This window comes from Eptesicus fuscus, chromosome 23 (genome assembly GCF_027574615.1).
Source record: "Eptesicus fuscus isolate TK198812 chromosome 23, DD_ASM_mEF_20220401, whole genome shotgun sequence".
NCBI classification, from domain to species: domain Eukaryota; kingdom Metazoa; phylum Chordata; class Mammalia; order Chiroptera; family Vespertilionidae; genus Eptesicus; species Eptesicus fuscus.
In genome coordinates this window covers 14,706,455-14,734,434 of record NC_072495.1, presented here as the reverse complement: position 1 = coordinate 14,734,434, position 27,980 = coordinate 14,706,455, and the positions used below count along the sequence as shown (strand labels likewise).

Genomic DNA, 27,980 nt, shown 5'->3' with positions numbered 1-27,980 from the left:
AGCCGCTTGGCCCAAGATGGGAATGTAAACGTGGGGTTTGGAGGGTGGGTTGTCTTCTGGGTTCTACAGAAGAGGAACGGACGAATGGACCAATAGTTGGACGTTTCTCTCTTCCCGGCTCCCTTTTCATTCCTCGATCTTTTCAGGAAAGTGCCGGTTTACGGGAGTGGGACCTGGGTGTGTGTTCAGTGCTTCTTGGAGCTCCTCGCGGAAACTCGCCACAGGAGGAGCGGTTACTTTAATTCGATTCTTACAGGGTCCTCGGACTGTGGAGTGAAGCCTCTGCTGTCTCGGTGAGAGTTGTTTGCTCATAAAACAAAATGCTGGTACTGGTTCGGGCTCCCGGTGGGTTGTGGGTGGGAGGAAGGCATGGCGACACTTTTCAGGTCGTTTAGGGGATTGCTCTCTGATATTAGCGATTATAGGTTCGTGTTTTCTGATCCTGTGGGTATTACCCCTCCTTCCCTCGTTGGTTTAGTTAAATTTATCACGGGAATGCCCTTTCTACTACTCCACTAGTTACTAATATTTTCGAGATTAAAATCTTTTTAACTTTAAAAAATGTGTTGAAATTAATGGCTGCTTTAGTGCTTACCGGCAATGCGTGGCCGAATGCACGAATACCTGTGCGGTAATTGGCAGCCCCCTTCCAGGTGGTAGGTGTGCGCTTGGGAACTGTACTTCACCCAGAGGAAGGTAGGATGTCCTGGAGAAAGCACTGTACCGACTCGGGAGACTGGGGCCACAAATCTGATTACTCCGCGCTTAAACCCTTTGGACTGGTTCTTTGGTTAAATAAGGGGTTGAACTAGATAATCACTTCGAAAACTTTCTGATTTGAAATATTGGGCTTTGAGATAAAGGTAAATCCTTTGAGCATTTTGCTGATTTGCATATAAAACTGTCATGTGGCTTTTAACTCTTAAAAATATATAAATTTAAAGAAAATAAAAACTACCTTTAATCTCACTACCCAGTGTTAGGTTATTTTTCACTTAATTTGCATTTCCCATTAGCTTCCCATGATTCTCAATGACTGCTGTTCTACTTAACCTCACCATTGTGGCTTGCAGTTTTTACTTATTTGCAGTACATTATCTTTGAGTCACTGATTATTTTGCTGATAAATGCCTAGCAGTGGAACTGAGTGAATGAATGGGTGTAGCTTAAACATGGAGAAAATGTATTTTAGAATATAGGTAAGGTTATTCATTTTTGTCACATAACTGTTTTCCTTTGAACGAACAAACTATTTCTGCTATCACTACTCACTCTTCTTATGTTAAAAGGGACAACCTTCAGTTTGTAGATGTTCCTCATTGGATTAGAGTCAAGAACAAGGAGATCCAATTTAAGTGAGCAGAATTATTGTACCCAAATAGGTCAAATGCATTTCTTTTTCTTTGTCTGCATCTAGTTCCAGATGTTAGCCGTTTGAAGTTCTGTTGCAGAGTGGGAATAGCCTTCAAGTGACAGGCATATTTCTAAGACAACCTCAGTGGCAAATTATAAAAATTTGGGCCAAACATTTCAATAATTAGAAACAAAACTTGTGCTAGAATCCTGTACGTCATAGTGCGGTTGTTGAGCACCTATTAAGAAAGCATTTAACACAGTTATCTAGATTTACTAATGGAGGATAGCTGTGCTGTTACCTTTTTTCTTTAGGTTTGTGTGTGTGAAGGGCTGGTTTTGTTCCTTCCCTCTGGCTCATTGTTTAGGCGATGAGAGTATGATGGGGAGTACAATTGGAAGCAGACTCATAACTCAGGTTTGAGATCATCTTACTTTGAGAAATATTTAAGTAAAAATAAGGGCAAGTCCACAGATTTCCAAAATCCTTTAATGGATAAGCTTAACGCCCAGCAACTATTAAAAACAGCAACTCACGCTGGTCAAAGGTTAAAAAAAAAAAAAGAGTATAGAGCAAAAACAGTGTTAGCTGACTTTGCTTACTAATCTGACAGTAGAGAGACCAGGTCTGTTTTCTTCCTCTGGTGTGACTTCTCTTGCATTGCTGGATTTGAGAGTGATGATTTGGCAGTTAAGTGGCATCTGATACCAGTGTGATATACACCTAGGAAAAACCAATGATGGGTGAAGTCCTTGCTCTATAATGTACCATGGTCTTTCAAGTTAGTTGTTTCTATTTAAATAAAAGGAAAGATATAAAATGCCATGTTATCCCAAACAACCCTGTGAGACAGGTTTAAAAAAAAAAAAAAAAGACTTAAGAAGGAGAAAGAGGGAAGGGAAGCTTCCTGGGCATGACACCATTTGCAAGGTCACAACGAATACCCCAACAAAGGGCAGATCTTTTCTTTTCAGTTGGTACTAGATAATTGTTTGGAACATATATGTGCTGAGGCTTGGACTGAGGTTCTGCTCGACAAAGCATCTGCTCTCGGACACCCCAGCGTAATTCCTTCCTATGATCTTCACCAGGTAATCGCATTGAGTCCCAGTCTCGTTTGTACTCAAAATAGCGGGCTACCCGGTCTATCTTGCCCCGGTTTCGGCTTAACTGGTCCAGCCTTGGGAGAATAAAGGACTTTGGTCGGCTGGCAACAATCAGGTCCTGTTCATAAGCTGGAGGGCCCATTCCTTCTCTTTGTAGATAGCTATTGAGCTGATCTTGGTATTCATGTGGTAGATGAAGTTTTTCTGAAATATCAACAGGGGTCTCCCTGTCTTTTGGGAACTGAAGGTTCATCAGCCTTTGTCTTAAATCCCAGAGATCCATATCAATTTCTGTACCAGACTCTGATTCACTGATAATTGACTCATCTGTCACTAGTACTTCCCCATCGGGCTTCCTACGCAGCACCTTTCTCTTCATCACTGGCTTTCGGGGTCTTTGGGAGGCCTCCGAGACTGTTTCTGAGGTGACATTACTTTTTGCATGTGGGTACTGCAGTTGCACAGGAAGAGCATGTCGCTTTCCTGAGGTTACTGAAGCTTTGCTGTAGGGATCATATTGGGTTACTGAAGCTTTGCTGTAGGGATCATATTGGGTTACCGAAGCTTTGCTGTAGGGATCATATTGGGTAGGCCAGGCTTCTCTCCTGACATCTCCCTCACCCTGCCCTGCACAGATCTGGGTGAAAGCTGTAGCAGCCGCTAACATTTGTTCTTCTGGATCCATATTGGCCCAATTTTGTCCACTAGGTCCCATGAGTTCCTCCATTGCTTCCCTCACATTGTAGGGCCTTCTGCAAGAGAAAACACTGATCAGTTTTCTAATAATAAATTTCTATCTCACAAATTGTTCATTCCCTTCTTGTCAGTGAAATGAAAAATGGCTAAGGCAATCCTATATAATAAAGAGGTAATATGCAAATTGACCACCACTCCAACATACAAGATGGCCACCCCCATGTGGTCAAAGATGGCTGCCCCCATGTGGAACAAGATGGCCACCATGAGATGGCCAGCAGGTGAGGGCAGTTGTGGGCAATCAGGCCAGCAGGGGAGGTCAGTTGGGAGGGACCAGGCTTGTAAGGGAGTGCAGTTGGTGGCAACCAGGCCTGCAGGAGAGGGCAGTTGGGGGCAACCCAGGCCTGCAGGGGAGGGCAGTTGAGGGGGGACCAGGCCTGCAGGGGAGGGCAGTTGGGTGGGACCCAGGCCTGCAGGGGAGAGCAGTTGGGTGGGACCAGGCCTGCAGGGGAGGGCAGTTGGGTGGGACACAGGCCTGCAGGGGAGGGCAGTTAGGGGCGACCAGGCTGACAGGGTAGGGCAGTTGGGGGCAATCGGGCTGGCAGTGGAGTAGTTATGCGTCGATCAGGCTGGCAGGAAAGTGGTTAGGGGGTGGTCAGGCTGGCAGGCAGAAGTGGTTAGGAGCAATCAGGCAGGCGAGCGGTTGGGAGCCAGCAGTCCTGGATTATGAGAAGGATCCCCAACTGCCCGTTTAGGCCCGACCCTGTGGGATCGGGCCTAAACGAGCAGTCGGACATCCCTCAAGGAGTCCCAGATTGGAGAGGGTGCAGGCTGGGCTGAGGGACACCCCCCACTCACACACACACACACACACACACACACACACACACATGAATTTCGTGCACCAGGCCTCTAGTCATAACTATAATAGCTAAATAATAAATTACAGATTAGTACAAGATAGTATGGAAACAGTTTGCAGGGGCATTAACTTAGTTCTGGAGAATTCTGCTTTCCTTATTTTTTAAAACATTCAAATATTGTTTTGTTTTATATATTTTTATTGATTTCAGAGAGGAAGGGAGAGGGGGAGAGAGAGAGAGCAAAACATTAATGAGAGATGTTCAGCTGACTGCCTCCTGCAGGCCCCCTACAGGGCATCAAGCCCACAACCCCAGTTTGTGCCCTGATCCGGAATCAAACCCTCAAACACTGAGCCACACCAGCTGGGCTGGAGAATCCTGCTTTCATTTCGACCCTCTTCTTATTCACTCCTACTTTCTACTGCCTGCTAGTTCTTGCCACCTTTAGTAGCTCACAGGTCAGGATAGGTGAGTTTTGGCATAAGAAAAGCTTGAGACTGCATGATATAGGGCAGTGGTCGGCAAACTCATTAGTCAACAGAGCCAAATATCAACAGTACGATTGAAATTTCTTTTGAGAGCCAAATTTTTTAAACTTAAACTTCTTCTAACACCACTTCTCCAAAATAGACTCACCCAGGCCGTGGTATTTTGTGGAAGAGCCACACTCAAGGGGCCAAAGAGCCGCATGTGGCTCGCAAGCCACAGTTTGCCAAACACGCATATAGGGCATAAGGCTTCATGACCATTGTTAACTTGTACTGAGAAGGACACTTCATGTATCCAGCATTGTTCTGTGTGTTTTATATTCATTCATGCAATCCTATAACTGGGATAGGTACTCTGATTATCTTTTCACAGACGAGTAACATGAGTCAGAGAGATGAAATAACTTAGCTCAAGACTACACAGCTAGTGCGTTGCATAGAATTCCAATGTATGGATGTACTGTAATTTTTCAGCTAGTCCATGATTGATTTATTGTAGGCTTACAGTCTTTTGTTGTTAAAAAATGAATGTTACAATGTGTATCTTATAAATTTTTACATACTTGTGCAAGCATAAATGCCCTTTCCCACTCTTAAGATTTTAAGAAAGTTATTTCATGTTTTCTTCTAGCACTTTTATACTTATATGTTTGAAATGTAAACTTTTAATCTATCATAGATATAGAAACTCAAAGGGCAAAAAACAAAATGAGCTACCTAGACTTACATAGCATAGTCAGCCTTAGAACAGATGTGTAGATGATCTTCTATTACCTAACATAACCATCAGTCATAGGTTATCTAGTACCATTTTTAAGGATGTAGTACAGTTGTCCTCAGATGATCTTTTTTTTCATAACATGCATTAAATTTGACTTTAAAAAGGATCACAGTGCTTAATTACCTTCTTTCTGCCATCAAAACTGTTTAAAGTGGGAAAATCTTGACTCCAGGATCTACTTCCAATATAAAGTACGATCATTGACAAATTTCTTCAATCAGGCTAGCTTCTATTGTACCACCTTTAAGACAGAATTTAGTATTAGATGATAGGACATGTAAGCTATTAGTTTTATCTGATACTGGAAAGCAATAGACACAGTAGACATACATTCCATATCAAAAGATAAAAACTTTTTTAAAGAGAGAGAAACATTGATCGGTTGGTTACCTTCCACATGTGCCATGACCAAGGATCGAACCCACAACCTGGATATGTGCCCTGACCAGGAATCAAACCTGCCACATTCTGTTTATGGAATGATACTCCAACCAACTGAGCCACCCCAGCCAGGGCCATATCAACAGATTTTGATGGGAAAGATTGAACACATGTAATGAGAAGTCAAAAGGAAATGTTTTAGGGGGAAAATATCAGTAACATCAGTCCCTAATCATCTCAGCTAATGAATACAGATATGAAAGATACAGTCATTTTCCCTAAATTCTGACTATTGAAACCTTAACAATGCTAGCCAAACATTTTTTATATTACTTTCCTTTTCCCCTTTAAATTGGCTACACAGATGAAAAAGAATAATCTCTGTGGGTGGTCAACCCTAATAACTAAGGTAATGCTTGTATCCCTGGGCAGAGCAAAAGTCTGCTTAAGCCTTAAGGCATTAAATTAACTCTTAGATACTATTTGAACATAGTTGAAGGCTACTGACATGATCAAAGGAACCAACACTAAAACTATCCCTTTTACTCTCTTTTCAGGTAGTGCGGACCCTTATGATTCATTTATTCCTGGAGTTCTTATCATGGCTGAAAATGGCATAGACAGAATCCAGACTGACAAACTCCTAAAAAGAGTACAAGAACTAGAGCAGGAGATAGAAAGACTTAAAAAAGAACAGGCCAACACCAAGGACTCAAATGCTAGAGAAAATGCTTCAGGAGCTAGAAAAGCTAAGCGTGCATTTGACTTCAGTGCTCATGGTCAAAGACATGTAGCCCTAAAGATAGCCTATCTGGGCTGGGGATACCAGGGCTTTGCCAGTCAGGAAAACACAAACAATACAATTGAAGAGAAACTGTTTGAGGCTCTAACCAAGACTCGACTAATAGAAAGCAGACAGACATCCAAGTATCACCGATGTGGACGAACAGACAAAGGAGTTAGTGCCTTTGGACAGGTGAGGACCACTAAACTGTTTCTCAAAGCCAGCAATACCAATATATTCTAGGTGTGCATACTGAGGATTCATATTTGTATCTCTAACACATTATCTTTCTCTAATTCCACAGGTGATTTCTCTGGACCTTCGTTCTCACTTTCCAAAGGGCAGGGATTCAGAGGATTTTAATTTAAAAGATGAAATCAACGATGATGCTAAAGAGATCCGTTATACTCACATTCTCAATCGGGTGCTCCCTCCAGACATCCGTGTGTTGGCCTGGGCCCCTGTGGAGCCCAGCTTCAGTGCTAGGTTCAGTTGTCTCGAGCGGACTTACCGCTACTTTTTCCCTCGTGCTGATTTAGACATTGTAACCATGAACTGTGCAGCTCAGAAGTATGTCGGCACACATGATTTTAGGAACTTATGTAAAATGGATGTAGCCAATGGAGTGATCAATTTTCAGAGGACTATTCTGTCTGCTCAAGTACAGCTAGTGGGCCAGAGTCTGGCTGAGGACAGATGGCAAGAACCTTTCCAGTTATGTCAGTTTGAAGTGACTGGCCAGGCGTTCCTTTATCATCAAGTCCGCTGTATGATGGCTATCCTTTTTCTGATTGGCCAAGGAATGGAGAAGCCAGAGATTATCGATGAGCTGCTAAACATAGAGAAAAATCCCCAGAAACCTCAATACAGGTAAATTTAAGTATAAATATATATTAACAAAACAGCCATTGCTTTTAGATTATTTTGAAATATATTCTAATATATCTTTCTATCCTCACAATTGTCTGAATAATTAAGTCACTGAGTCTTTCTTCATGAAGCTTTTAGTATAACTTGTAGAATGTTATGAACATGTAAGAGTATCTTTGATTTTTCTTCTGTTACTCCTATCCCAGGAATAAGAAATAGGTGTTTGGACCAGGCCTCTTAAATAAAAGCACATTCATTTCTACATCCCCCACCCCCATTGAATTTATGTTAAGAGGTATTGTTAGGTTCTGTTAAAGTCAAATAGTAAGCATTCAAACTATTCATATTAAATCTTGCTTGCTTTGTATTATGGAGTAATCATACTACTACTTTGGAATTTTTCCTAATTTTCAGTTTCTGAAATTATAGGAAAGGTAGGAAAAGTAAGAAAAACAGCTGACTTTTCTTTTGAGAGCAGGCTGAGGTCAGACAGACCAATAATTCATTCCTAAGCAGTGAAATCTATACGTTTCTACTTCATACTATGCAAAATTGACAAGTTTGGAAAAATACCACCAGCTGTTTTAAATTTTATAGCTATATGATGGAGCCCAGTGAACTCACTTGTAGGTGACTTGTTACCATTGAAATTTACCCCAGTATAGACCAAACCTAACCAGTTGCCCCATGGTTTGACTTTTTTTTAGTTATAATGTTGTGGAAAGTTAGGGATAGTGTTGTATTTTCTTAACTATTAGATACTTAATATTGACAAAGTTTTTCCCCTCCTTTTAACCCAACTAACCTTGTTTTTCAAGAACTGTTGGATGGCTGCTATGTATTCTCATGCTGTTTTGTCTCCTCTCTAGTATGGCTGTAGAATTTCCTCTAGTCTTGTATGACTGTAAGTTTGAAAATATCAAGTGGCTCTATGACCAGGAGGTTCAGGAGTTCAATATAACCTACCTACAACAACAGTGGGCTAATCAAGCTGTTAAGACTCACGTGTTATATAGTATGCTGCAAGGACTCGAGTCTGTTGCTGTGCCCTGTGAGACAGGTATGATAGGGAAATCCACGGGTAAAATTACCAGTACCAAAATTATACATGGTTATGGGGAGGTAGATTTATATAAAGTTTGGAGGTGATTCTATTGTGGTAAAGTATTCATGTAATGATTGATTGTACTTATTATAGGAACAAAGACGGATGAAGTAATAGAATGGAGAAATGTTAAGCCCTCTGTCATAAAGCAGACCAGTGCCTTTGTAGAAGGAGTGAAAATGCGCACATATAAGCCCCTAATGGATCGTCCTAAATGCCAAGGATTGGAATCCCGGATCCAGCACTGCGTACGTAGGGGACGCATTGAATACCCACGTTTATTCAATGAGGCAGAAACAAAAGCCAAAAGGGAGTGTAATGACTCGCCAGAGGAAGAAAATGCTATTTTAGAGAAACCAACAAAGAGAGTCTGTGTTGATACAGAAATTAAAAGCATCCTTTAGCCCTAAGTGGTTTGGCTCAGTGGATAGAGCGTTGGCCTGCGGACTGAAAGGTCCCAGGTTCGATTCCGGTCAAGGGCATGTACCTTGGTTGCGGGCACATCCCCAGTAGGTGTGCAGGAGGCAGCTGATCGATGTTTCTCTCCCATCGATGTTTCTCTCTATCCCTCCCTCCCTTCCTCTCTGTAAAAAAAGAACAAAAAACATCAATAAAAGCATCCTTTAACCACAGAAAACTCTCCAGGATCTAGGAAGCAACAACTAGCTAATGGTAGGTGGGTAAAAAGGAAATACAAAATTTACTGCAATAAGTCCTAAAGAATTCAGATGATCAGTTCTTAAAAGAACAAAACCAAAAAGACCATACGCTCTATTTAAGGATGTTCAAGCTTCAACAGGAAACCAAACATTCATTCCTGTCTAAAAGCATTAAGAGATGGAAGAAGCCAAAAGCAGATGTAAAATGGAGATGTATTTACATACACCTGGAAACCTGTGCCTCATGTTCAAATTTATTAAACCTGATCCTGCAAGTGTCTATAATTTGTTGTGCTATCCTTTTCAAAAGCAAATGAAATATTCACTACCCATCTGAATTAGCATAAAGAGCATGTCTTATTTTCTAGGACATTAAAAAAATGAAATTTAGTCAAATATTTGATAAATTGGTGCAGTGTGCACTGCCAGGCACAATACTTCCTGACAGTGACCTAACTGAATGAGGCACAGCATCTCTTACAAAGCTTATCAGTTTAGTGCTGTGTGAGCCACAAATGGTCTTTGAAATACGTTTGTTTATTTCAATATTTTACACATATAAAAAAACATTGTTAGCTCACAGGCCATAAAGAAACAGGCCAGGCAGTTTATAGTGATTTAAGGAAAGCTCTTACAACGATATCCAAGCTGAATCTTGTAGAACAAATGGGAGCAGAGTTAAAGATGCCAACATTTGCACAGTTTAGAAAGGTAAGCAAAGGTCCTATCCATAGAGCCTTGTAGGCCTTCCTAAAAATGCTTAGAGTTTTATCTTGAGGAACCACTGGGGTGGGGAGGGGGGGGGGGTTAAAAAGCCAGAATTGGGTAGCACAAATATAGCTCTGTGGATACTGTGGACTGGAAGAGGGCAAGACAGTAGGACCAATTAGGAGGCTGTTGGAATAATCAAGGAAATCGATGGCCTAGATTAGATTTGTAGTAAGGGGAACAGAGAGATGTACATGAATTTGAGATTAAGAAAGGAGAAGCAAAAGGCCTTTGGGTGAATGACTATGAGGTTCACAAGTAGGGAGGCCGTCAGAACTCCCAGCTTTCAGATTTAAAGCACATCTAAGACACTGGGACATGAAAATGAGGCAGGGCTTTGCTTGTTCTCAAAGTTGATAATTAACCCTCAAATATTACTTATAAACACCAATGTTTATTCATAAGTGTTCCCCCCCTCTTCTACTCTCTAAAAATCAATGGAAAAAATATTCTCAGGTGAGGATTAACAACAAAAATAAGGAGTTCAGCTGGGCTGGTGTGGCTCAGTGGTTGAGCATCAATCCATGAACCAAGAGGTCATGGGTTCGATTCCCGGTCAGGGCACATGCCTGGGTTGCGAACTTGATCCCCAAGAGGCAGCCAATTGATGATGTTTCTCTTGCATTGATGTTTCTATCCCTCTCTCTTCCTCCTTCTGCTCAGTGGTTAGGCCATCAGCCCACAAACCAGAGTCATGGGGCACGTACCTGGGTTGTGGGTTTGTTCCTGCCCCCCGTCCAATGTCTCTTTCACATCGGTGTTTCTCTCTCTCTCTCCCCCTCCCTCTCTCTCTTTCTTTCTCTTTCTCTCTCCTCTCTTCCTCACTCCCTCCCTCTCTCTAAAAAGCAATGGGAAAAAATATCCTCAGAGAATTAACAAAAAAGATAATAAACATCAAGTAAATGAACTCAGACCTTCTGCCTCAGTATAACAATTTTCATCATTGCAGAGTGTATTACTTACCCACAATTATGATTATACTATATGAGATCCAACATTTTATTTACCAACCAACAAGTAGCATGTTCCTACCTATGTTGAAAAATCCAAGTATAAAAATATGCTCTATATCCTCTAGCTGGTAGCTAAAACATAACTAACATATGGGACAATTACAAACAATACTAACATAAATAGTAAACATTCTATATAAGTGCACAAACTTAGTAATGGGTAGGCTACAGACATATTAGACTTCACTGAAAGAGTCCCAGGTTTAGAATTTAAATAGTATAAGAAAAGTGAAGTATACGTCAACTTGTATTGTTGATGGGATTGCAAATTGGTATAGTTACTATGGAAAACTGTGTATGTTCTTTAAAAAATTAAAATAGAACTACTTCATAACCCAGCATTTCCACTTCTGGGAATATATCCAAAGAAATCCAAAACACCAATTGGAAAAGATATACGCAGAGTTTCTTACAATAGCCAAAATACGGAAGCAAATTGGAGAACATTATGTTAAGTGAAATAAGCCAGTCAATGAAAGAAAAATACCACATGATCTCACTCATTTATGGGTAATAAAGAACATTATAAACTTGAACAAAAAGATAGATACAGAGACAGTAAAGCATCAAACAGACTGTCAAAATTACAGGGGGAAAGTTAGGGAGAGGTGGGGGAGATAAGAGATCAATCAAAGGACTTGTATGCATGCATATAAGCATAACCAACGGATGCAAAACTCTGGGGGGTGAGGGCATATATGGGAGTGGGGTGGGGGGTGGCAATGGTAAGATATGTATACATATAATACCTTAATAATAAAAAATTAAAAAAAAAATACAGAAGCAATGCAAGCAATTACTTGGCCATAAAAAAGAATGAAATCTTACCACTTGCAAGAGAAATAAGTTAAAAAGAGACAAATACCATATGACTTCACTTTTATGTAGAATCTAAAGAATACAACATAACAGAAAACAGATTCATAGATGCCAAGAACAAACTAAGGGTTGCCGGATGGAAAGAGAGTGGGAGGACTGGGTGAAAAAGGAGAAGGGGCTAAGAAGCTACAAAATAGTCCCGGGGATGATAGGGAATATAGTCCACAGCATTGTAATAACTCTGTATGGTACCAGGCGGGCACTAGAATTATCAGGGGGATCACTTTGTAAATTATAATTGCCTAACCGATATGCTGTACACCTGAAACAACTATAAAATAATATTGAACATCAACTGCAATTGGAAAAAAAACCCTGGCCCATAGCTCAGTTGGTTAGAGTGTTGTCCCAATATGCCAAGGTTGCAGGTTTGATCTCCTGTCAGGGCACATACAAGAATCAACCAATGGCCCTAGCCAGTTTGGCGGACCGAAGGGTCCCGTGTTCAATTCCGGTCAAGGGCACATGCCTGGGTTGCGGGCTCAATCCCCAGTAGGGGGCGTGCAGGAGGCAGCGATCAATGATTCTCTCATCATTGATGTTTCTCTCCCTCTCCCTTCCTCTCTGAAATCAATAAAAATATTACTTTTTTAAAAAAAGAATCAACCAATGAATGCATAAGTAAGGGGAACAACAAATCAATACTTCTCTCTCCCCATCCCCTTCTACTCTCTCTAAAAATCAATGGGAAAAAATATCCTCGGGTGAAGATTAACAAAAAAACAGAACGAAAAATTAAATTACTCCTTATTTTTAAAAATCAACTCTAAAGAAATGATACATGCGACAGAAAGCACTAAATAAAATGTCATGTTTGGGAGAGTCTATAGAAGCAAAGAGCAGAGGATCAAGGTCTTAGGTCTTAAGTGAATCCATTCCAGTAGGTTATACTTTATCAAATCTAGAATAAGCTTTTAGTGACATTATTTTAGGTAGTTACCATAGGGAGAAAACTCAGGACAATCATCATAGAAGAAGCAAGAGAGAAATCCCAAACTGTAACTTTAGAATTACTTCAGTTATGTGAGGAAATGTTTGTATAAATTCAAAGTCTCTGACCCATGGTAGGGACTAAATAAACGTTAGAAGTCAAGTAGGGCTTAGATTTTACTTTCTTCACTACAAAATGGAAGGAATTATTTCAATAGGTTTTGAACTTTAAATGAGATTTTACATATCAATGAATACACAAACAAAATGGAGCTTTGTGAGAAGTACACCATTTCAATGTTTATGCAATACAAACCTACCTACTAAAAAGATAAGCAGAGACTGAAGTAGGGACAGAAATGGAATAGGAATCTGGGTGAGAAGAGGTTCCAGCACCACAGCCAAAGAGATTCTTTTGTGTGCTATAATATATAGCAGTGATTTTCAACCTTTTTCATCTCCTGGCACACATTAACTACTAAAATTCTGCGGCACACCAAAAAATATATTTTTTGCTGATCTGACAAAAAAAATAGGTATAATTTTTATTCATTCCCACTGGACTACTATTGTGTTGGCTGTTGTCTTTTTCTTTTCTTTTCTTTTTTTTTTTGACAATCTAAGAGAAAAGAGGCCAGTGCCCCTGACAAAACAAGTATTGCATGTTTTAAAAATTCTTGTGGATGCCCTGATCGGTTTGGCTCAGTGGATAGAGCGTCGGCCTGCAGACTGAAGGGTCCCAGGTTCGATTCCGGTCAAGGGCATGTACCTTGGTTGCGAGCACATTCCAGGTAGGGGGTGTGCAGGAGGCAGTTGATCGATGTTTCTCTCTCATCGATGTTTCTAACTCTATCCCTCTCCCTTCCTCTCTGTAAAAAAAAAAAATAAAATAAAATAAAATATATTTTAAAATAAATAAATAAATAAAAATTCTTGTGGCACACCAGTGTGCTGTGGCACAGCTGCTGGAAATCACTGCTATAGTGACTAATATGTTACTTTATTTGCATTTTAATTATAGCACACTCCCATTCCTTTTGAACATAGGAGGGTAGGTGTTTGCAAATAATAAAATCTAAACTTTAGTAAGGTCCACAGGTAACTGCCAGTTCTTTATATTAAAGAGAAACTCTTTATAATAAAAGACCTGATAATCCTTTCTCTTATAAGGAAACTTATATAGAGGCTAGAACACCTTATATTTTGAAAAATTACAGCATATATATACATACACACACACACACACACTTTTTTCCCCCCTTCATCTTAAATTGTCCTCTCATGCCTTTAAGAGCCAGCCCTATACTCAGGACAGCCCTCCTAAACTGAGAGGGAGGTTGCTGTGTGTCCTGCCAGACTCCCCTGTTACAATTGAGCACAGGCGAGCAGAGAAAGCATAGCCAGGACAAGAATTACAGACAGTATTAACCAAAATACCCCAAAGTACCTTCTCTTCAAAAATCTTAAGCGATGTGGTGTCCCAGGTTTAGCTAATTTCAAGAGAAAGGATTTCAAGGGTGGAAGGGGTACATTGGATCAGTATTCTAACTATTACAGGAAGGCTACTGCAGAGTTAAATCAAATTCCTCTACCTTTGGGAGGTAAGCATGCAGCTTTATGTACCACAAAATCAGAACAAAACAAAACAAAAAATACCCTCAAAAAGGACTGTAATCGAAAGAGACAACAAACTAGGGGAAATATTTGTACCAGGTTAAAAATTGCTAATTTAAATTCCTCTAGAAAGCTAATAAATAAAAAGATACATACACCAGCAAAATAAGACAAATGATTTACCAAAAAAAATAATAAACATAGAAAAAGATGTTTAATCTATATATATAAAAGTCAAGCGACTAGAACTGGGCCTCCCCACCCCGATCAGGGGCAGGGCCAACAGCCAACCTACCATGGCCACCCCCCTCCCCCAGCCAGCCCAGCTGGACAGGCTGTGCACAAATTTGAGCACCAGGCCTCTAGTCTCATTAATAATGCAAATAAAAGTATTAAGACATCCTTCTAGAAAATTTTCAATATCCAGTGCTGGTCAGTGTGTAGAGAAAAAAGCAACCTCACCCTCTATATGTGTGTGGATGGGGTGGGAGGTGTATATCAGTTTTTCTGGAGGACAAATTTGACATTATCAATCAGAATTTAAATTGCACCATAATTTCTAAGCCGCCATCTACTTCCAGGAATTATTCTAAGGCCACAAAGTGGATAAGAATGTAAACAAGTATATGAACGAATAATCATGCTATCCTATGATGATGAAGAAATTCAAAAGACAGATGTCCATCATTACAGGATTGGTTATTTAATATCCGGTTAAATAATGCATGCAAGAGTTACCATGCATGCATTAAAAGGGATAATGCATGTCTACATTTGACGGACATGTGTTCCTAAAACATTACTAAGGCGCAATGTGCTTTTTAAGTGAATATGCTTTACTATATTCAAAATATACTGTTATATAAAAAATACTTGTGTTAAGTATAGCCATGTACATATATATTCATAATGAATACATCTGCAATAAACCCAAAAGTGAGGGTTTGTTTGTTTTTTGGCTGATGGAATTTCCAGTATTCCACTCTTCTTTTTTTTTATTTTTTATTTTTATTTTATTTTATTGATTTTTTACAGAGAGGAAGGGAGAGGGATAGAGTGTTAGAAACATCGATGGGAGAGAAACATCAATCAGCTGCCTCCTGCGCACCCCCTACTGGGGATGTGCCCGCAACCAAGGTACATGCCCTTGACCAGAATCGAACCTGTGACCCTTCAGTCTGCAGGCTGACGCTCTATCCACTGAGCCAAACTGGTTAGGGCCACTCTTCTTTATATGTACCTAATATTGCTTGATTTACGTATAAAAACATTACGATTGCATAATTTTTATCATCAGGAGCGGAGGGAAGGTTTATTTTCATTCTAGGCGGCTGTAGGGTTGAATTTCACACTCTACCCTATTACATCTGGGAAAGAGCTGCTCGCACGGTGACACCTATTCGTTCAAAAAAGGGGTAACCAGGGGATGAGAAGCCTTTTACACTCAAGTTTACAGAAAGACCGAGTCGCCACCACCTGGCCCACGAGGGGTGTCATCTGTTTGTGACGCTTCAGGGGAGGCCGGCTCCCTCGCTGCGCCCCCCCCCCCCCCCCGCCCCCTGGCCCGTCCACCTCGCTAAACCCCGGCCGCCGTGACCTCGGGGGGCTCCGGCTGCCAAGGGTCCATTGCGTCGCCGCAACCAGCATCTGAGAACGCTGCGAACTCGGGCAGTCGGTACGTCCGGGCTCCGGACAGCGCGCCAGGGCATCGGTACCCGGGCCGGGAAGTCAACTCCGCGGACTCAGCCCCGACCTCTCCCCAGCAGCCGGGCAGCCCTCTGGGCCCCACTCCACCTCTCCCACCCTGTCCCGCTTACCCGCCCCGCCGAGGGCCGCTCGCCACCCAGTTCCTCAGCTCCGCAGGTATCAGTTGGCGTCCCGCAGCCTGCGCAGGCGCACTGCCTGCTCAACCGCCGGACGCCGAGGTTTAAATCACTACAACCAACCGGCGCCCTCTGCCCCGCCTTCCAGCGCTCCCATTGGTCCTGAGGGTAAACGCCTTTCGCTTCTACATTCTGATTGGTTTATGGTTTTTTTTTCTTGTCCCGCCCCTCAGGCGGGAAGAAGTTCGGGATTCGGCGCGTGACAGGGGCGCGTCCGAGTCCCGCGGCGTCTGAGCGCGAGCGCTGGACCGTCGCTTCGTCGCCATGCCGACGGGACGCGGAGGGGAGGACTCTCAAGCCTCCGTCAGCGGCGGTCTTAGCGCTCCGTCCACCTCCCTGAATCAGTCTTCACCCTTCCCGACTCTGCGGGGTCGGTGGCGGCAGGTGGGTTCTCGATCCCGCCTTCGCGCTCCGCCCGTCCACCGAGTCCTGCCTCGCGGGCTCTGCGTGAAGGCTCGGACGCGCGTGGAGGCCTTTCCGAAGCTCTGTTACCTCTTATTCTCTCTCTGTCTCAGGGCACATCCTATGTATGTGAATAATTTTTATAACATCATTTTAAATAGTGGCGAAGTGTTCCAATATGTAAGGATCTTAGTTGTTTTTTTACCCTCACCAGAGGATTTTTTTTTTCTCCCATTGCTTTTTAGAGAGAGTAGAAGGGAAGGAGGGAGGAGGGGAGAGAGAGAGAAACTTTGATGTGAGAGAGACACAATCACTGGTTGCCTCCTGCACACATCCCGACCCGGAGTGGGGAGCGAACCCACAACCCAGATACCTGCCCTTGACCGGGAATCGAACCCGCGCCCCTTCAGGCTATACGCCAACGTTCTAACCACTGAGCAACACCACTCCGGGCAGGATCTTAGTTTATTTCATTCGTTTCCTGTTACCGGACATTTGGTAATTTTTTAAAATTATTTTTCTATTATAAACATGCTAAGTTAATTTTTATTAGTTAATTCTCTGGAACAATTCACCATTACTTTTCTAGTATGCATTCCCTGAGGTATGATTTCTGGTATAATGAGTTTGCTCCTCTTAAGGATTTTGATATTTGTTGCCAAATGGCTTTCAAGAATGACTGTATGAAACTTACCAGCAGTGTGTGACAGTGTCCAAGTTCCTTCTCTGGAGCATCAAATCAAATGCCAGGTCATGTCAATCATACTTCTGCGAAGTAATAGACCTGATCGCTTTTTTGCAATTTGCACTATCCCATAGGACATCTCCTGGAATATTTTGCAGGTACATCAAATGCCTTTACTCTCTGCTTTTCTAACTCATACACTAATGCCCAACTTTGAAATCTCACAGTTATTCTCCAGTTATCTTTTACATCTCATTTAAAAAAAAAAGATATCAGTCATTTAGAATGTCTTCTCCTTCCATCTCACAGTCACGGATACACTTCTTGTACTTCAACTGTCTTCCATCCCTTCAGTACCCTTATCCCTAAGTTTTTCCTTTCTACTGCTCCCAGAGTTATTTTTTTTCTAAAACAATCTGTTCATTCACTCCCCTGATTAAAAGTCTTCAGTGGTTTGCAATTACTAGAAAATAAAAGTGCAGATTTCTGTGTCAACAAGCATCTTTGGTAATGATAGACCACAGAAAGGAAAGTTTAACGTGTATACTCAATTGAAATGGAATTTTAATATTTTCTTTAAAAAAGTTAATAACTGACATTTGTCTTCAAACCACATCTCCACATATGTGCATAAATACTCCTATTGCTGTGCCTTTACCATATTAGCTTGTGCTAACACGGAAATAAGGGAAAACAATTTTATTTGAAAATAAGAGATTTCATTATACCAAACTTGAATGATCACTACTTTTTAATTACTATCTGGTGTTCATTTTGGTACTTTGTAATCCTAGACATTCCAAAATTAAAAGGGTGCAAATATTTTCCCTCCCCTCCTTAATAAAGCAAGACCATGTTCCAGATGGTATCACTCAAATGGTCTCTCCAGACAATTGGATTCTGCATATTTCTTTAGATTAAAATGTTGGTGATGTTTCATTTATTTACTGATGTTTCCAATATGTCTTTTCCTCCTTCACTCTAACTTAAATTACAGATATTGAAAATACAGCCCTGGCTGGTGTGACTTGATTGGTTGGTTCAATTCCCAGTTTGGGCACATGCCTTGGTTGTGGGCTCCGTTCCCAGTTGGGGGCATGCAGGAGGCAGCCAGTCTATGTTTTGCTCTCACATCGATATTTCTCTCTCTCCCTCTCCTTCCCCCACTCTCTCTTTTTTAAAATCAATAAAAAAATCTTTTTTAAAAATTACCTTTTTAAAAAAACACAATAACCCATTTCAGTAATTTTACTAAACTCACTGAAGATCTTAGACAAGTTGGTAATGTCAGCAATTATTACCTTTAACATTTTCTCCTATAAAAAAATAAATAAAAGACAAGTCATATTTCCAGTATTACAAGCAGGAAGATGTTATAAACTCAAAGCCCATTTGATAGTTTTTGTTATAGTCATTTTTCACCCCATCTCACCTTCCCACCCCAAGAAAATAGCGGATAGAAAGTTAAGAGGGCTTCTGTTTCCAGATGTTTGGGAGCATTATCAGCAATAAAATCAGGAAAGATATGTTATTCTTGGGACAGCATTTCTCCATTTCACTAGCATAACAATTCAGGGGGGCATCTGAAGAGAAGCTGAGACATCCATGGATTTAAAAAAAAAAGATGTATATATATATATATACACATACATATACATATATACTAGATGCCCAATGCATGAAATTCATGCAAAGGACTCGGCCCTCACAGCTGCAGTGGTTTGCCTTGACCCTCGCATCCCTGGCTTCGTCCGGAAGGTCATCTGGAAGGTCGTTCAGCTGTCCAGTCTAATTAGCATATTATGCTTTCATTATTATAGATATATAAATTGATTTCAGAGAGGAAGAGAGGTACAGAGAGAAACATCGATGAGAGAGAATCATTGATCGGTGACTCCTGCACACCCCCTACTGGGGATTGAGCCTACAACCTAGGCATGTGCCCTGACCAGGAATTGAACTCGTGACCTCCTGGTTCATAGGTCAACACTCAACCACTGAGCCACACTGGCCAGGCTCCATTACTTTTTATTGCTCCAGTAGTACACTTGCAGTGTGTACTTATTGATATGCTTGAAGGCCCTGGGGTTCTCACGGTGCCAGATCACAAAGGTTTCAATTATAGCCTGCAGCACTGCCCCCAAGCAAGACTGTTATCCTGTCCTCAAAAGCCTTGAAACCTGGCATTGACTTGGCCTCCATAATGGATGGAAGTCCTTTCAGGCAATTCATTTCTAGAATAGGGAGGTTTCATCCATATTAAATATTTTCTCTGGCCAGTAATTTCCTTCTACGATCAAACTTACCCAGAGTTTCCAAAAATTCTTCAGCTGCCTTTACATCGCAACTGCAGACTCATCACTCACTCACAATATGTGACGAATAACGATTCTTGGATCATTTATGCCACCGAGAGCTGGTAGCAAATTCAACGTTGTAGTTGGGTCCAGCCTTTTCTTTCAACATCACAAAGTTTTCGCTTTGGCTCTGGTCACTCACGGTGCTGAGAGGGATATACTTCTGTGTCCGATCGTCAAACAGGCCCTTAACGGTTTCTCCATATCTGATATAGGCCCGGTTTTGAATCTCACTTGGCCTCTATGATCTAGGGTCGGATGTGCTTGTTTGTAATAATAGGTCTTTTCCTTTGGCTGCTGGGTAAGCAGAGGGGACACTGTCATTAACCTCACCCTTGCTGTACCTTGGTTTCAGTGGGGAAGAGGCATGTTATTAATTAGACGGAAAGGTCAAGAAACTACAGGCAGGAAAACAACACAGAGGTTGCAATAGTCCCACCAAGTGAGGCCCAGGAGGGATGCCTGGTGCACCGGGCACGATTTCAAATGCCATAATCACAGCACTTCAGAGCTGAGTCCCTTTGTAAACAGTGCTGCGACTTTGAGGCTCTCTTTCATTCACTCACTGTGGAAAGACTTGAAGAATTGACGTTTGTTCCCACCCACCCCCAACCCCCCCGAGATAGGAAGATATGCGAGAACTCCAGGTCAGGCCTTCAGGAAAGCAAAGGTGTAAGGTGGCAGGATGGGGTGGGGGTTGGCGGTGGGGTGGTAGAAGTGACTCGGCATTCAGGCGTGGTCTAGGAATAGAGTCTTTTCTAGTAATTCTGAACCAGCCCCTTTATGCCTTCTCCTGGAAAACTCCTTGGGCCTAGGAGTTGGGCAGCTAGAGAGTCACTCAGATTTCCAGGAAATCCCAAAGACAAGGGACCCTTTACATTGTGGTGACATTTTCATGCAATCTTGTTTCTTACACACGAAGTAAAGACATTGGGTTCTGTTGCCTCTGTGCCCAGCTCCTCCTGTATTTGACGCATTTGGTAAAAAGGAGGTGGAGGAAGAGCTATAGGGACAACATCCCCTAACAGTTCAGTCGAGTTGCCTTTGGGGTTATATGCTAGTACAATCCTTTGAATATTGCCTCCGTCTGTGGTTGCCCTGGTTTGCAGAGCAACGGTTCTAACCCTCTTACAGTGAATCAGAGCTCCCTTCATATGCTTGCTGCTCACTCAGCTGAGGAACCAATCTGTTCTGAACCTGAGCCTCCATCTTCAAAAGTCACTGTAGAAGACACTGTTCTTGACCTTCCTGCCCACTCCCACACACGCCGAATCCAAGCCCTGCCAGCAGTTAACCATTATCAGGTCACTCCTACACCCACCCCCACTGCCAAATTCTTCCTCACTCCCATGCCCACGGCCCTCTCTGGCCCTGTGTGTGACCTTCTCAGAGAGTGGCTCCTGATGGCTGCAGTTTCCAACGTCTATTCTCGCTTCCATGGAAAACTAGCAAAACAACGCGTTTCATTTTCTTAACTCAGCCCCACCGCACAGGTTTTAATTGGGTAGCCCTGGTGAGCACCCACCAAGTTCAGTCTTGGCTGGGAAAATAGACACAATGGATCCCACGGTGTCGTTTGCTGCTGCCAGCCTACATTCTTCCCGCTGTACTTTCAAAGCACATTTGTGTCAACTTAAGGCCAATGTTAAAACCTCATGGGCGTTGTTTGTGGGTTTTCTTGGGTGGGCGAGAACAGGCAGAGGCTACAGCTAGGGAGCAGTAACCTCCAGGGCCTCCTCTCCCGCGTGACTAGCCCACGTCCCAGCAGCCTGTCGTAGGGAGGGCACGTGAAGAGTATCCACTTGACTGCAGTCATGGATATTGGTTGAGAACTGCTGTTTGGGGGTGTCTTGCAGGAGCCTCCCACCCTGCACTCATCACTCCTAAGTGCGGTGGGTTAGTCTTAGAACTCCGGACTGGAAGGCAGGAGCGGGGTGATGGTACGGGGCATGAGGAAATGGCTTCAAAGCCCTGTCCCCCTTAGACTGAGACTCAGTCTGGGAAAAGCCTTGGGAGATGCTGTCCTGAAGAAAATCTTTGGAGGAATCCTTGTGAAGAAGTTAGTTGTTGTTAGTCCTGGCCTCCCCGCAATTGATCCCCTTTCTACCATGTTAAATGAGTTAAGCTCCTACAGCCGGCATGTGCTAGGGCAGTGGTCGGCAAACTCATTAGTCAGCAGAGCCAAATATCAACAGTACAACGATTGAAATTTCTTTCGAGAGCCAAATTTTTTAAACTTAAAGTTCTTCTAACGCCACTTCTTCAAAATAGACTAGCCCAGGCCGTGGTATTTTGTGGAAGAGCCACACTCAAGGGGCCAAGAGCCGCATGTGGCTCGCGAGCCGCAGTTTGCCGACCACGGTGCTAGGGGGTGGTGAACTAATGAAAAGTGGCGACTCAGAATCCATGTCTGACCCCAAATGCACATCCCGTACTTCTCCCACCCATGGACATGGCCCCTGACCTGATAACCGAGACCTGATTAGAATCTCCCTACACCCTTTCAGTGTGGCGACATTTTGATTCAATCTGGCTTCTCATACACAAAGACATTGGGTTACGTTGCTTCTGTGCCCAACTCCTGTATCTTCCACATTTGGTAAAATGGTGCCTTGAAGGCTGACCAAGGTTAGAAGGTTTGGAGCACAGTTCAAGGAGGGTGAACGGGGCTAGGTCAGGAGGCTGAATTGGGCAGGCCATGGAGGAGGAGAGGGTGGGTCAGGGTTTCCGGGGTGAGACTCAGGCACCCAGGGCAATGTTCTGGGTTGGATCCAGGCTGCTAGAGGGAGCTTGGATCCAAGTGTCAGAACTTGTTGGCTAGCGCCGTTGCTCCTGCAGACGTGGATGTGAAGCAGAGTATATGCCGTGGAGAAGAAATGTGACCGTCCTCACATCACACACTTCCTTTCTCCTGTGGGACGGGCCTCTCAGAGAGCCCAGTCATAGAGTGAGTCTCTGTCTTCTCACTGACTCAGCTGGACCAGATGACTCCCCTCGCAGGCGCCCTCCCGCTGCGCAGGGCCAGGGGTTGTGCTGATGGTTTGCAGAAGTGGTTGAAAAGGATATTTTTGAATGCAGGAAACTTTCTTTGGGAACAGTGTTGTTTTCATTTTACTTTTCCCCGTGTCTCACGCCCTTACACTGTCCCCCTTCAGGGGAAACAGAAAACCAACTTTAGGCTGACTACAAAGGAGCCTCATTGGCCTCAAATCCATTGCCCTCCTTCTGTAGCAAGAGGGGATGGGATACCGGTTGTGCCTCTGGGCAGGACGGGATGTACTTCAGCCCCCATCTAGGAAAGAGCAACAGGGCCTTGGGATGGAGCCAGGGCTGGAGGGGAGAAGATGCAGACTCTGGCCCCAGGAGAGGCCTCAGGGGAGGCCTGGGAACCTACTTCTGGGGGCTCAGATACAGAGGTGGGAGGAAAGAGCAGGTGACCAGCACATGTTCCTGTACCCTGGGAGACAGGGATGGCCCCAGGTGCCCGAGATCTGTCTGTGGCCCACACTAAGATCCTGGGGTAACAGGTGTTGGAAAACTGAGAAGCCAGCTGAGGCTTCTGGCTGAATCTGGAAGGTAGGTTCAGGTAGCAGCCATTTTAAAGGGGTTACTTGGGGACCAGCTCCCGAGCCTCCTCTCTATTCTGGGCTTCGCAGGCAGTCTGGGAGGGATACGGAGGGACAGTGATAAGGGCGAAAATTCCACAATAAAAAGTCATGATAGCACATATACAGGGATGGGCAAAAGTAGGTTTACAGTTGTGAGTACGCAAAACAGTTTATTCTTGGGTTATTATTTATTAATTATTGTATTATTTTCCATACGAACAACTGTAAACCTACTTTTGCCCCAGCCTGTATGATGTCAACTGTGGTAGCATTTGTTAACATGAACGTCTGATATGTGTATAGAAATAATCCTGTGCGAAGCTATGGAAAAACGTTCACATTGTTTCTCTCAGATTTGAAGGCATAAAGGGAATTTTATTTATTCCTTAATAAGTTAGATTTATTTCCAAAATTTCTGTTACTTTCATTCAGAGAATAAAGTTGGTCAAAGCGACCAGGGCAAACACAGGAGAAAGACCTGGCTTGTATGGAGATTGAGTTTCACGCCCAGATTTTCATTACCAGTTGCCCCGGTCAAGGAGCATCTATCTTCCCAGGCACAAGGGTCCTTTGCTCAGAGGCATAAGCTGATGCTCTGAGCACAAACCCTCTGGGACTAATATCCAAGATTGCTGCCTATGTCTCACACATTCCAGAGGGAAGACTCCCAAAGGTGGTCCCTCTGGGGATTCCTTCCAGGCAGCGGCACATCAGCCAGGCTGTGAGGCCCCTTCATTTCAGTGGGAGCTTTGTTCATGAACGTGGCCTCTGCCAGGCAGAGGGAGATTTTTTTCTTTTAATGAAGATGACCTTTGCCTTTTTCTCCCTCTCTTCCCATTGTCATCTGATGGTTCAGGGTAGAGCTGCTCCAGAGTTGCAGCCCTGGAAACCCTTCTCCAGATTGTAAGTGAGATGTAGGGCAAAGATGGTGGCCACTGAATCAGACAGATGTAAGCCTTGTTCCCTGGGGGAAAATACTTTCACTCTAAGCACCCCTGGTCTTCAACTATAAGACAAGGTCATTTATTCCTACCTATGAGGTTGTTCAGAGAATTCCAAGAGAACAAGGGCAGAACATGCCCAAAGATGTTCAATGCCAAGTAGGGTCTTAATGTTTGCCATGGCCCATGTGTGAGAGTTTTTGCAGTCCCAGCAACCATATCAGATAGACCTCTGATAGTCCTTGTGTGTGCCTAAGGAAGCTCAGTAACTTGTTTGCAGTCACAGCAGGGAGGTAGCACCCGGTGGACAGTGAAGATTATGTGAGGAGTCACACGTGCGTGTGGCGTGTCTCTGAATGAACCCACTCAGAAAACCGGCTCTAAACTCACTCTCTCCCCAAGACAGGGAAATCTGCCATCATCTCTGCCTGTCTTCCCCATAGTGACTACTAACTGCAAGTTCAGTGAAGGTCAGGAATGCCATCCTGCAAACTTAGAATTAGAGGCTGTCAGTATAGAGACACCATTCCCTTGTGTCTCTCAGGTTGACCATACTAACCAAGCCACTCATTGTTTCATCAAATACTTTTGATTATCCGATATGTACAAGGCATTACTCTAGGTGCTGAGGAGAGAGCAGTGAACACAACATGTGAAACTCCTGGATTTGTATAGCTTTCATTCTTATGAGGGGAGAGAGACACAATAAACATCAATAAGGAGAAGCTATAGAATGAAAACTGGGTTTAGTACTCTGGAGAAAAAGCAAACATGGAAAAAATATATATATAAGAAAAGCTTCCCTGGTGAGTTAACACTTACTAGATGAAAGATGGATGGCACAAATACATTGCACCATCCGGAGGAAGTAAGGTAAAGGCAAGGAACTGATGGAAAAGCTCATTTCCAGCCCTGCCTCCTTTCCCTCTGTACCCCCTTTCTAGAGACTAATCGAAATATTTATTTCTCTTTCTTCCCGTAACACTCAGTGAAAGTCTCTCCCACTGTAATTATTTATGGTCTTTGTCTCCCTTGGAAAAAAGTAATGAACGAACTTGCAGTTGAGATCATCCTTTCCCACCACCCGATTTTCCTGGGCTGTCTCATCCATCCTCAGAGATGGTGCTACACTGGGAGGTCAGACCATAACTGGAGACTTGGGCTCTGATTTGGTGACCTACTTTGTGAGGGTTGTAGTACTGTTGGAGATTATGGTACCTGAAAGGGACTGAGCAACCCACTGATGCACGGTGACCCCAGCTTTGTTATATCTGAAAGGACGCCACATAAATGTGGAGAGAGACCGTTCTTGAAGTAGTGGCTGCTTCAACATGTCCTGTGGTTCGAGCGCTGGTTTTGACCGCCACATTACCATTTTTACACCAGAGGGCCGGCTTTACCAAGTAGAATATGCTTTTAAGGCTATTAACCAGGGTGGCCTTACATCAGTAGCTGTCAGAGGGAAAGACTGTGTAGTAATCGTCACACAGAAGAAAGTACCTGACAAATTATTGGATTCCAGCACAGTGACTCACTTATTGAAGATAACTGAAAACATTGGCTGTGTGATGACAGGAATGACAGCTGACAGCAGATCCCAGGTACAGAGGGCACGCTATGAGGCAGCTAATTGGAAATACAAGTATGGCTATGAGATTCCTGTGGACATGCTGTGTAAAAGAATTGCTGATATTTCTCAGGTCTACACACACAATGCTGAAATGAGGCCCCTTGGTTGTTGTATGATTTTAATTGGTATAGATGAAGAACAAGGCCCTCAGGTGTACAAGTGTGATCCTGCAGGTTACTACTGTGGGTTTAAAGCCACTGCAGCAGGTGTTCAACAAACTGAGTCAACCAGCTTTCTTGAAAAAAAAAAAAGTGAAGAAGAAATTTGATTGGACATTTGAACAGACAGTGGAAACTGCGATTACCTGCCTGTCTACTGTTCTATCAATTGATTTCAAACCTTCAGAAATAGAAGTTGGAGTATTTACAGTTGAAAATCCTAAATTCAGGAGTCTTACAGAAACAGAGATTGACACTCATCTTGTTGCTCTAGCAGAGAGAGACTAAACATTGTAGTCAGTTTACCAAATCCACTACGCCACTTGCCTGTGTGTTTGGTAACAACAGATGAACATTATGGAGGCCCTTGGATTGAAAAAGGAACCTCTCCCACTCCTCCTGCCACTGAAGTCATTAGGGCTCTGTATAAATAAAAAACAGTGCTTTTTGGGGAAGACAAATAAATAAATAAATAAATGTGAAGTGAGACATGGTCTGTGTAGACCAACAAACAGACTTACCACCGGAGTGAAGAGGTACAAGGTAGAGAGATTCTACACCAGCGTTAATTACTATCTTATGATGGATCTAATAAAACTAAATGTGGTGTCTGGGTGGGGGAATGCAAACAAAGACAGTGTGTACCCTCTCCTGGGAACATTAGAGAGGATTCAGGTGGTTTGATCTGAAATTTATGATTCTGTGATTCTAGTGGGATGCCTAAGGGCAGGTGATAGGAATAAATAAAGCTGCAACCTCCCACTGGGTCCTTCTCAGGAATGGGTTCCTGGATTTTCCAAGTGCTTTTGCTGGGTATATTCATAATGCTTTTCATGGACGAAGGTGAGTCCTGGTGAGGGAGGCAATGAGGGCTGGGAGAGAATGTATGGGAAAGAAGGGAGGGGGTTTCTAAAATTGACTCTTGGGGACGCTACAGAATGGTTCATGGAGAACTTTTCTTCTTCTCTTCACAGGAGACAGAGTCCTGACCACAAAATGTATGGTTTGCCATCCTTGGATAAATAATGCTGCAGCAAGAGGGCACAGACATACTTGAGTTCTTTACACACTGTCCCTCTGCCCTCCCTGACTCCACTCTTCTCTCCTCCCTGCTCTAGTGTCTTCTTTCTGCCCCCAGCCTTGGGTAGGGGTGATATCCTTGGCTCCAGGAAGGGTCATAACTGTTCCCTACTCAAAAGAGTAAGGACCTTTGGCAGATGTTGGGAGATGTTGGTTTCAACTTATTTTTGTGAGTTTTGCACACCTCAATAAAAATGTGTACAGGTCGGAGAGATTCAGAAGTAGAACCACTTTTCCTGGAGCTCTGCTTTAAAGCTTTACTATCTTTCTTTAGGGGTTCGATTTTGCCATAAATGCGATGTCTTTGATGGATACAACTGCATCGGTGAAATGAAAAGTTGCTGGAAGATTAATGCAGCGGCGACTAACAGGAGCTGTCGCACAGATAACTTGTACTTTTATGATCGCCTTACAGGTAAGGGAGGGTCAAAGAGAGAGACACAAAATATTACCAATGGAGCCCACAATTCTTGGAGTCAAGGTATGGATGGAGACTGGGAGAGAATGGGGAAAGTGGGATTCTCCATACACAGACTTGGGGTGAAGACTGTGTGGGAGGTGGATGTCTTTGGCTGATCCTGTTTAAAGAGACAGATGAGATGCAGACATAGCCCTGGATTCATTCCAGACTACCTATAGAAAACTGACAAGGTTCTGGAGAGAAGTCATTGCTAGGAAGATAGCGAGAGGAAGCAAGGTGATCACGTTTGCTTTTCTTCTCTTTAGGGAGGTATCTATATCGTTATACAACACTATCATGTGAAACTTGTGAAGCGGGAATGTTCCAGGTATTCCATGATCTCTTGAGAGAAACATTTTGCTGCGTTCATGATGACAGGTGCAATGACCCTAATAATATACCAGAAACTACAAAGGAATATGTGTCAAAAGATAAAGACAGAATTGTTTGACCAACAAAATAAAATAATTAAGTTTTAAACCACA

General features: G+C 43.0%; 4 protein-coding genes and 1 non-coding gene across 7 annotated transcripts; 3 read left to right on the top strand and 2 right to left on the bottom strand.

Moving 5' to 3' along the window:
• Positions 1-2: 2 nt before the first annotated feature.
• Positions 3-9,425, top strand: PUS3 (pseudouridine synthase 3). Its single transcript, XM_008142565.3, has 5 exons — positions 3-293; positions 6,227-6,645; positions 6,758-7,323; positions 8,193-8,383; positions 8,522-9,425. The coding sequence occupies exons 2-5, from the start codon at positions 6,271-6,273 to the stop codon at positions 8,830-8,832; spliced, it is 1,443 nt and encodes a 480-aa protein (XP_008140787.2). The 5' UTR covers positions 3-293; positions 6,227-6,270; the 3' UTR covers positions 8,833-9,425.
• HYLS1 (HYLS1 centriolar and ciliogenesis associated) lies at positions 2,070-16,159 on the bottom strand. Of its 2 annotated transcripts, none has more exons than XM_054712534.1 (3): positions 16,109-16,159; positions 5,412-5,529; positions 2,070-3,212 (listed from the first exon to the last, which is right to left on the bottom strand). In XM_054712534.1, the coding sequence occupies exons 2-3, from the start codon at positions 5,423-5,425 to the stop codon at positions 2,231-2,233; spliced, it is 996 nt and encodes a 331-aa protein (XP_054568509.1). In that variant the 5' UTR covers positions 5,426-5,529; positions 16,109-16,159; the 3' UTR covers positions 2,070-2,230. The 2 variants fall into 2 exon arrangements, with proteins under 2 accessions (XP_054568509.1, XP_054568508.1); XM_054712533.1 differs by lacking the exon at positions 16,109-16,159 and adding an exon at positions 6,866-6,949.
• LOC114231970 (small Cajal body-specific RNA 11) lies at positions 13,948-14,086 on the bottom strand. Its single transcript, XR_003618004.2, has one exon. It is a non-coding gene; the product is annotated as a small Cajal body-specific RNA 11 (non-coding RNA).
• Positions 15,856-27,980, top strand: LOC114231891 (prostate and testis expressed protein 13-like). 2 transcript variants are annotated; one of them, XR_003617890.2, is made up of 4 exons: positions 15,856-15,966; positions 16,348-16,558; positions 27,310-27,450; positions 27,762-27,980. XR_003617890.2 is itself a non-coding variant. In XM_054712536.1 (4 exons), the coding sequence occupies exons 1-4, from the start codon at positions 26,780-26,782 to the stop codon at positions 27,944-27,946; spliced, it is 369 nt and encodes a 122-aa protein (XP_054568511.1). In that variant the 5' UTR covers positions 26,744-26,779; the 3' UTR covers positions 27,947-27,980. The 2 variants fall into 2 exon arrangements, 1 of the variants encoding a protein (XP_054568511.1); XM_054712536.1 differs by lacking the exons at positions 15,856-15,966; positions 16,348-16,558 and adding exons at positions 26,744-26,798; positions 26,930-26,953.
• On the top strand, positions 25,499-26,392 carry LOC103286937 (proteasome subunit alpha type-6-like). The gene is given in 2 exon segments (XM_054712535.1): positions 25,499-26,041; positions 26,043-26,392. Coding segments are annotated over 2 exon segments (744 nt in total). The 3' UTR covers positions 26,244-26,392.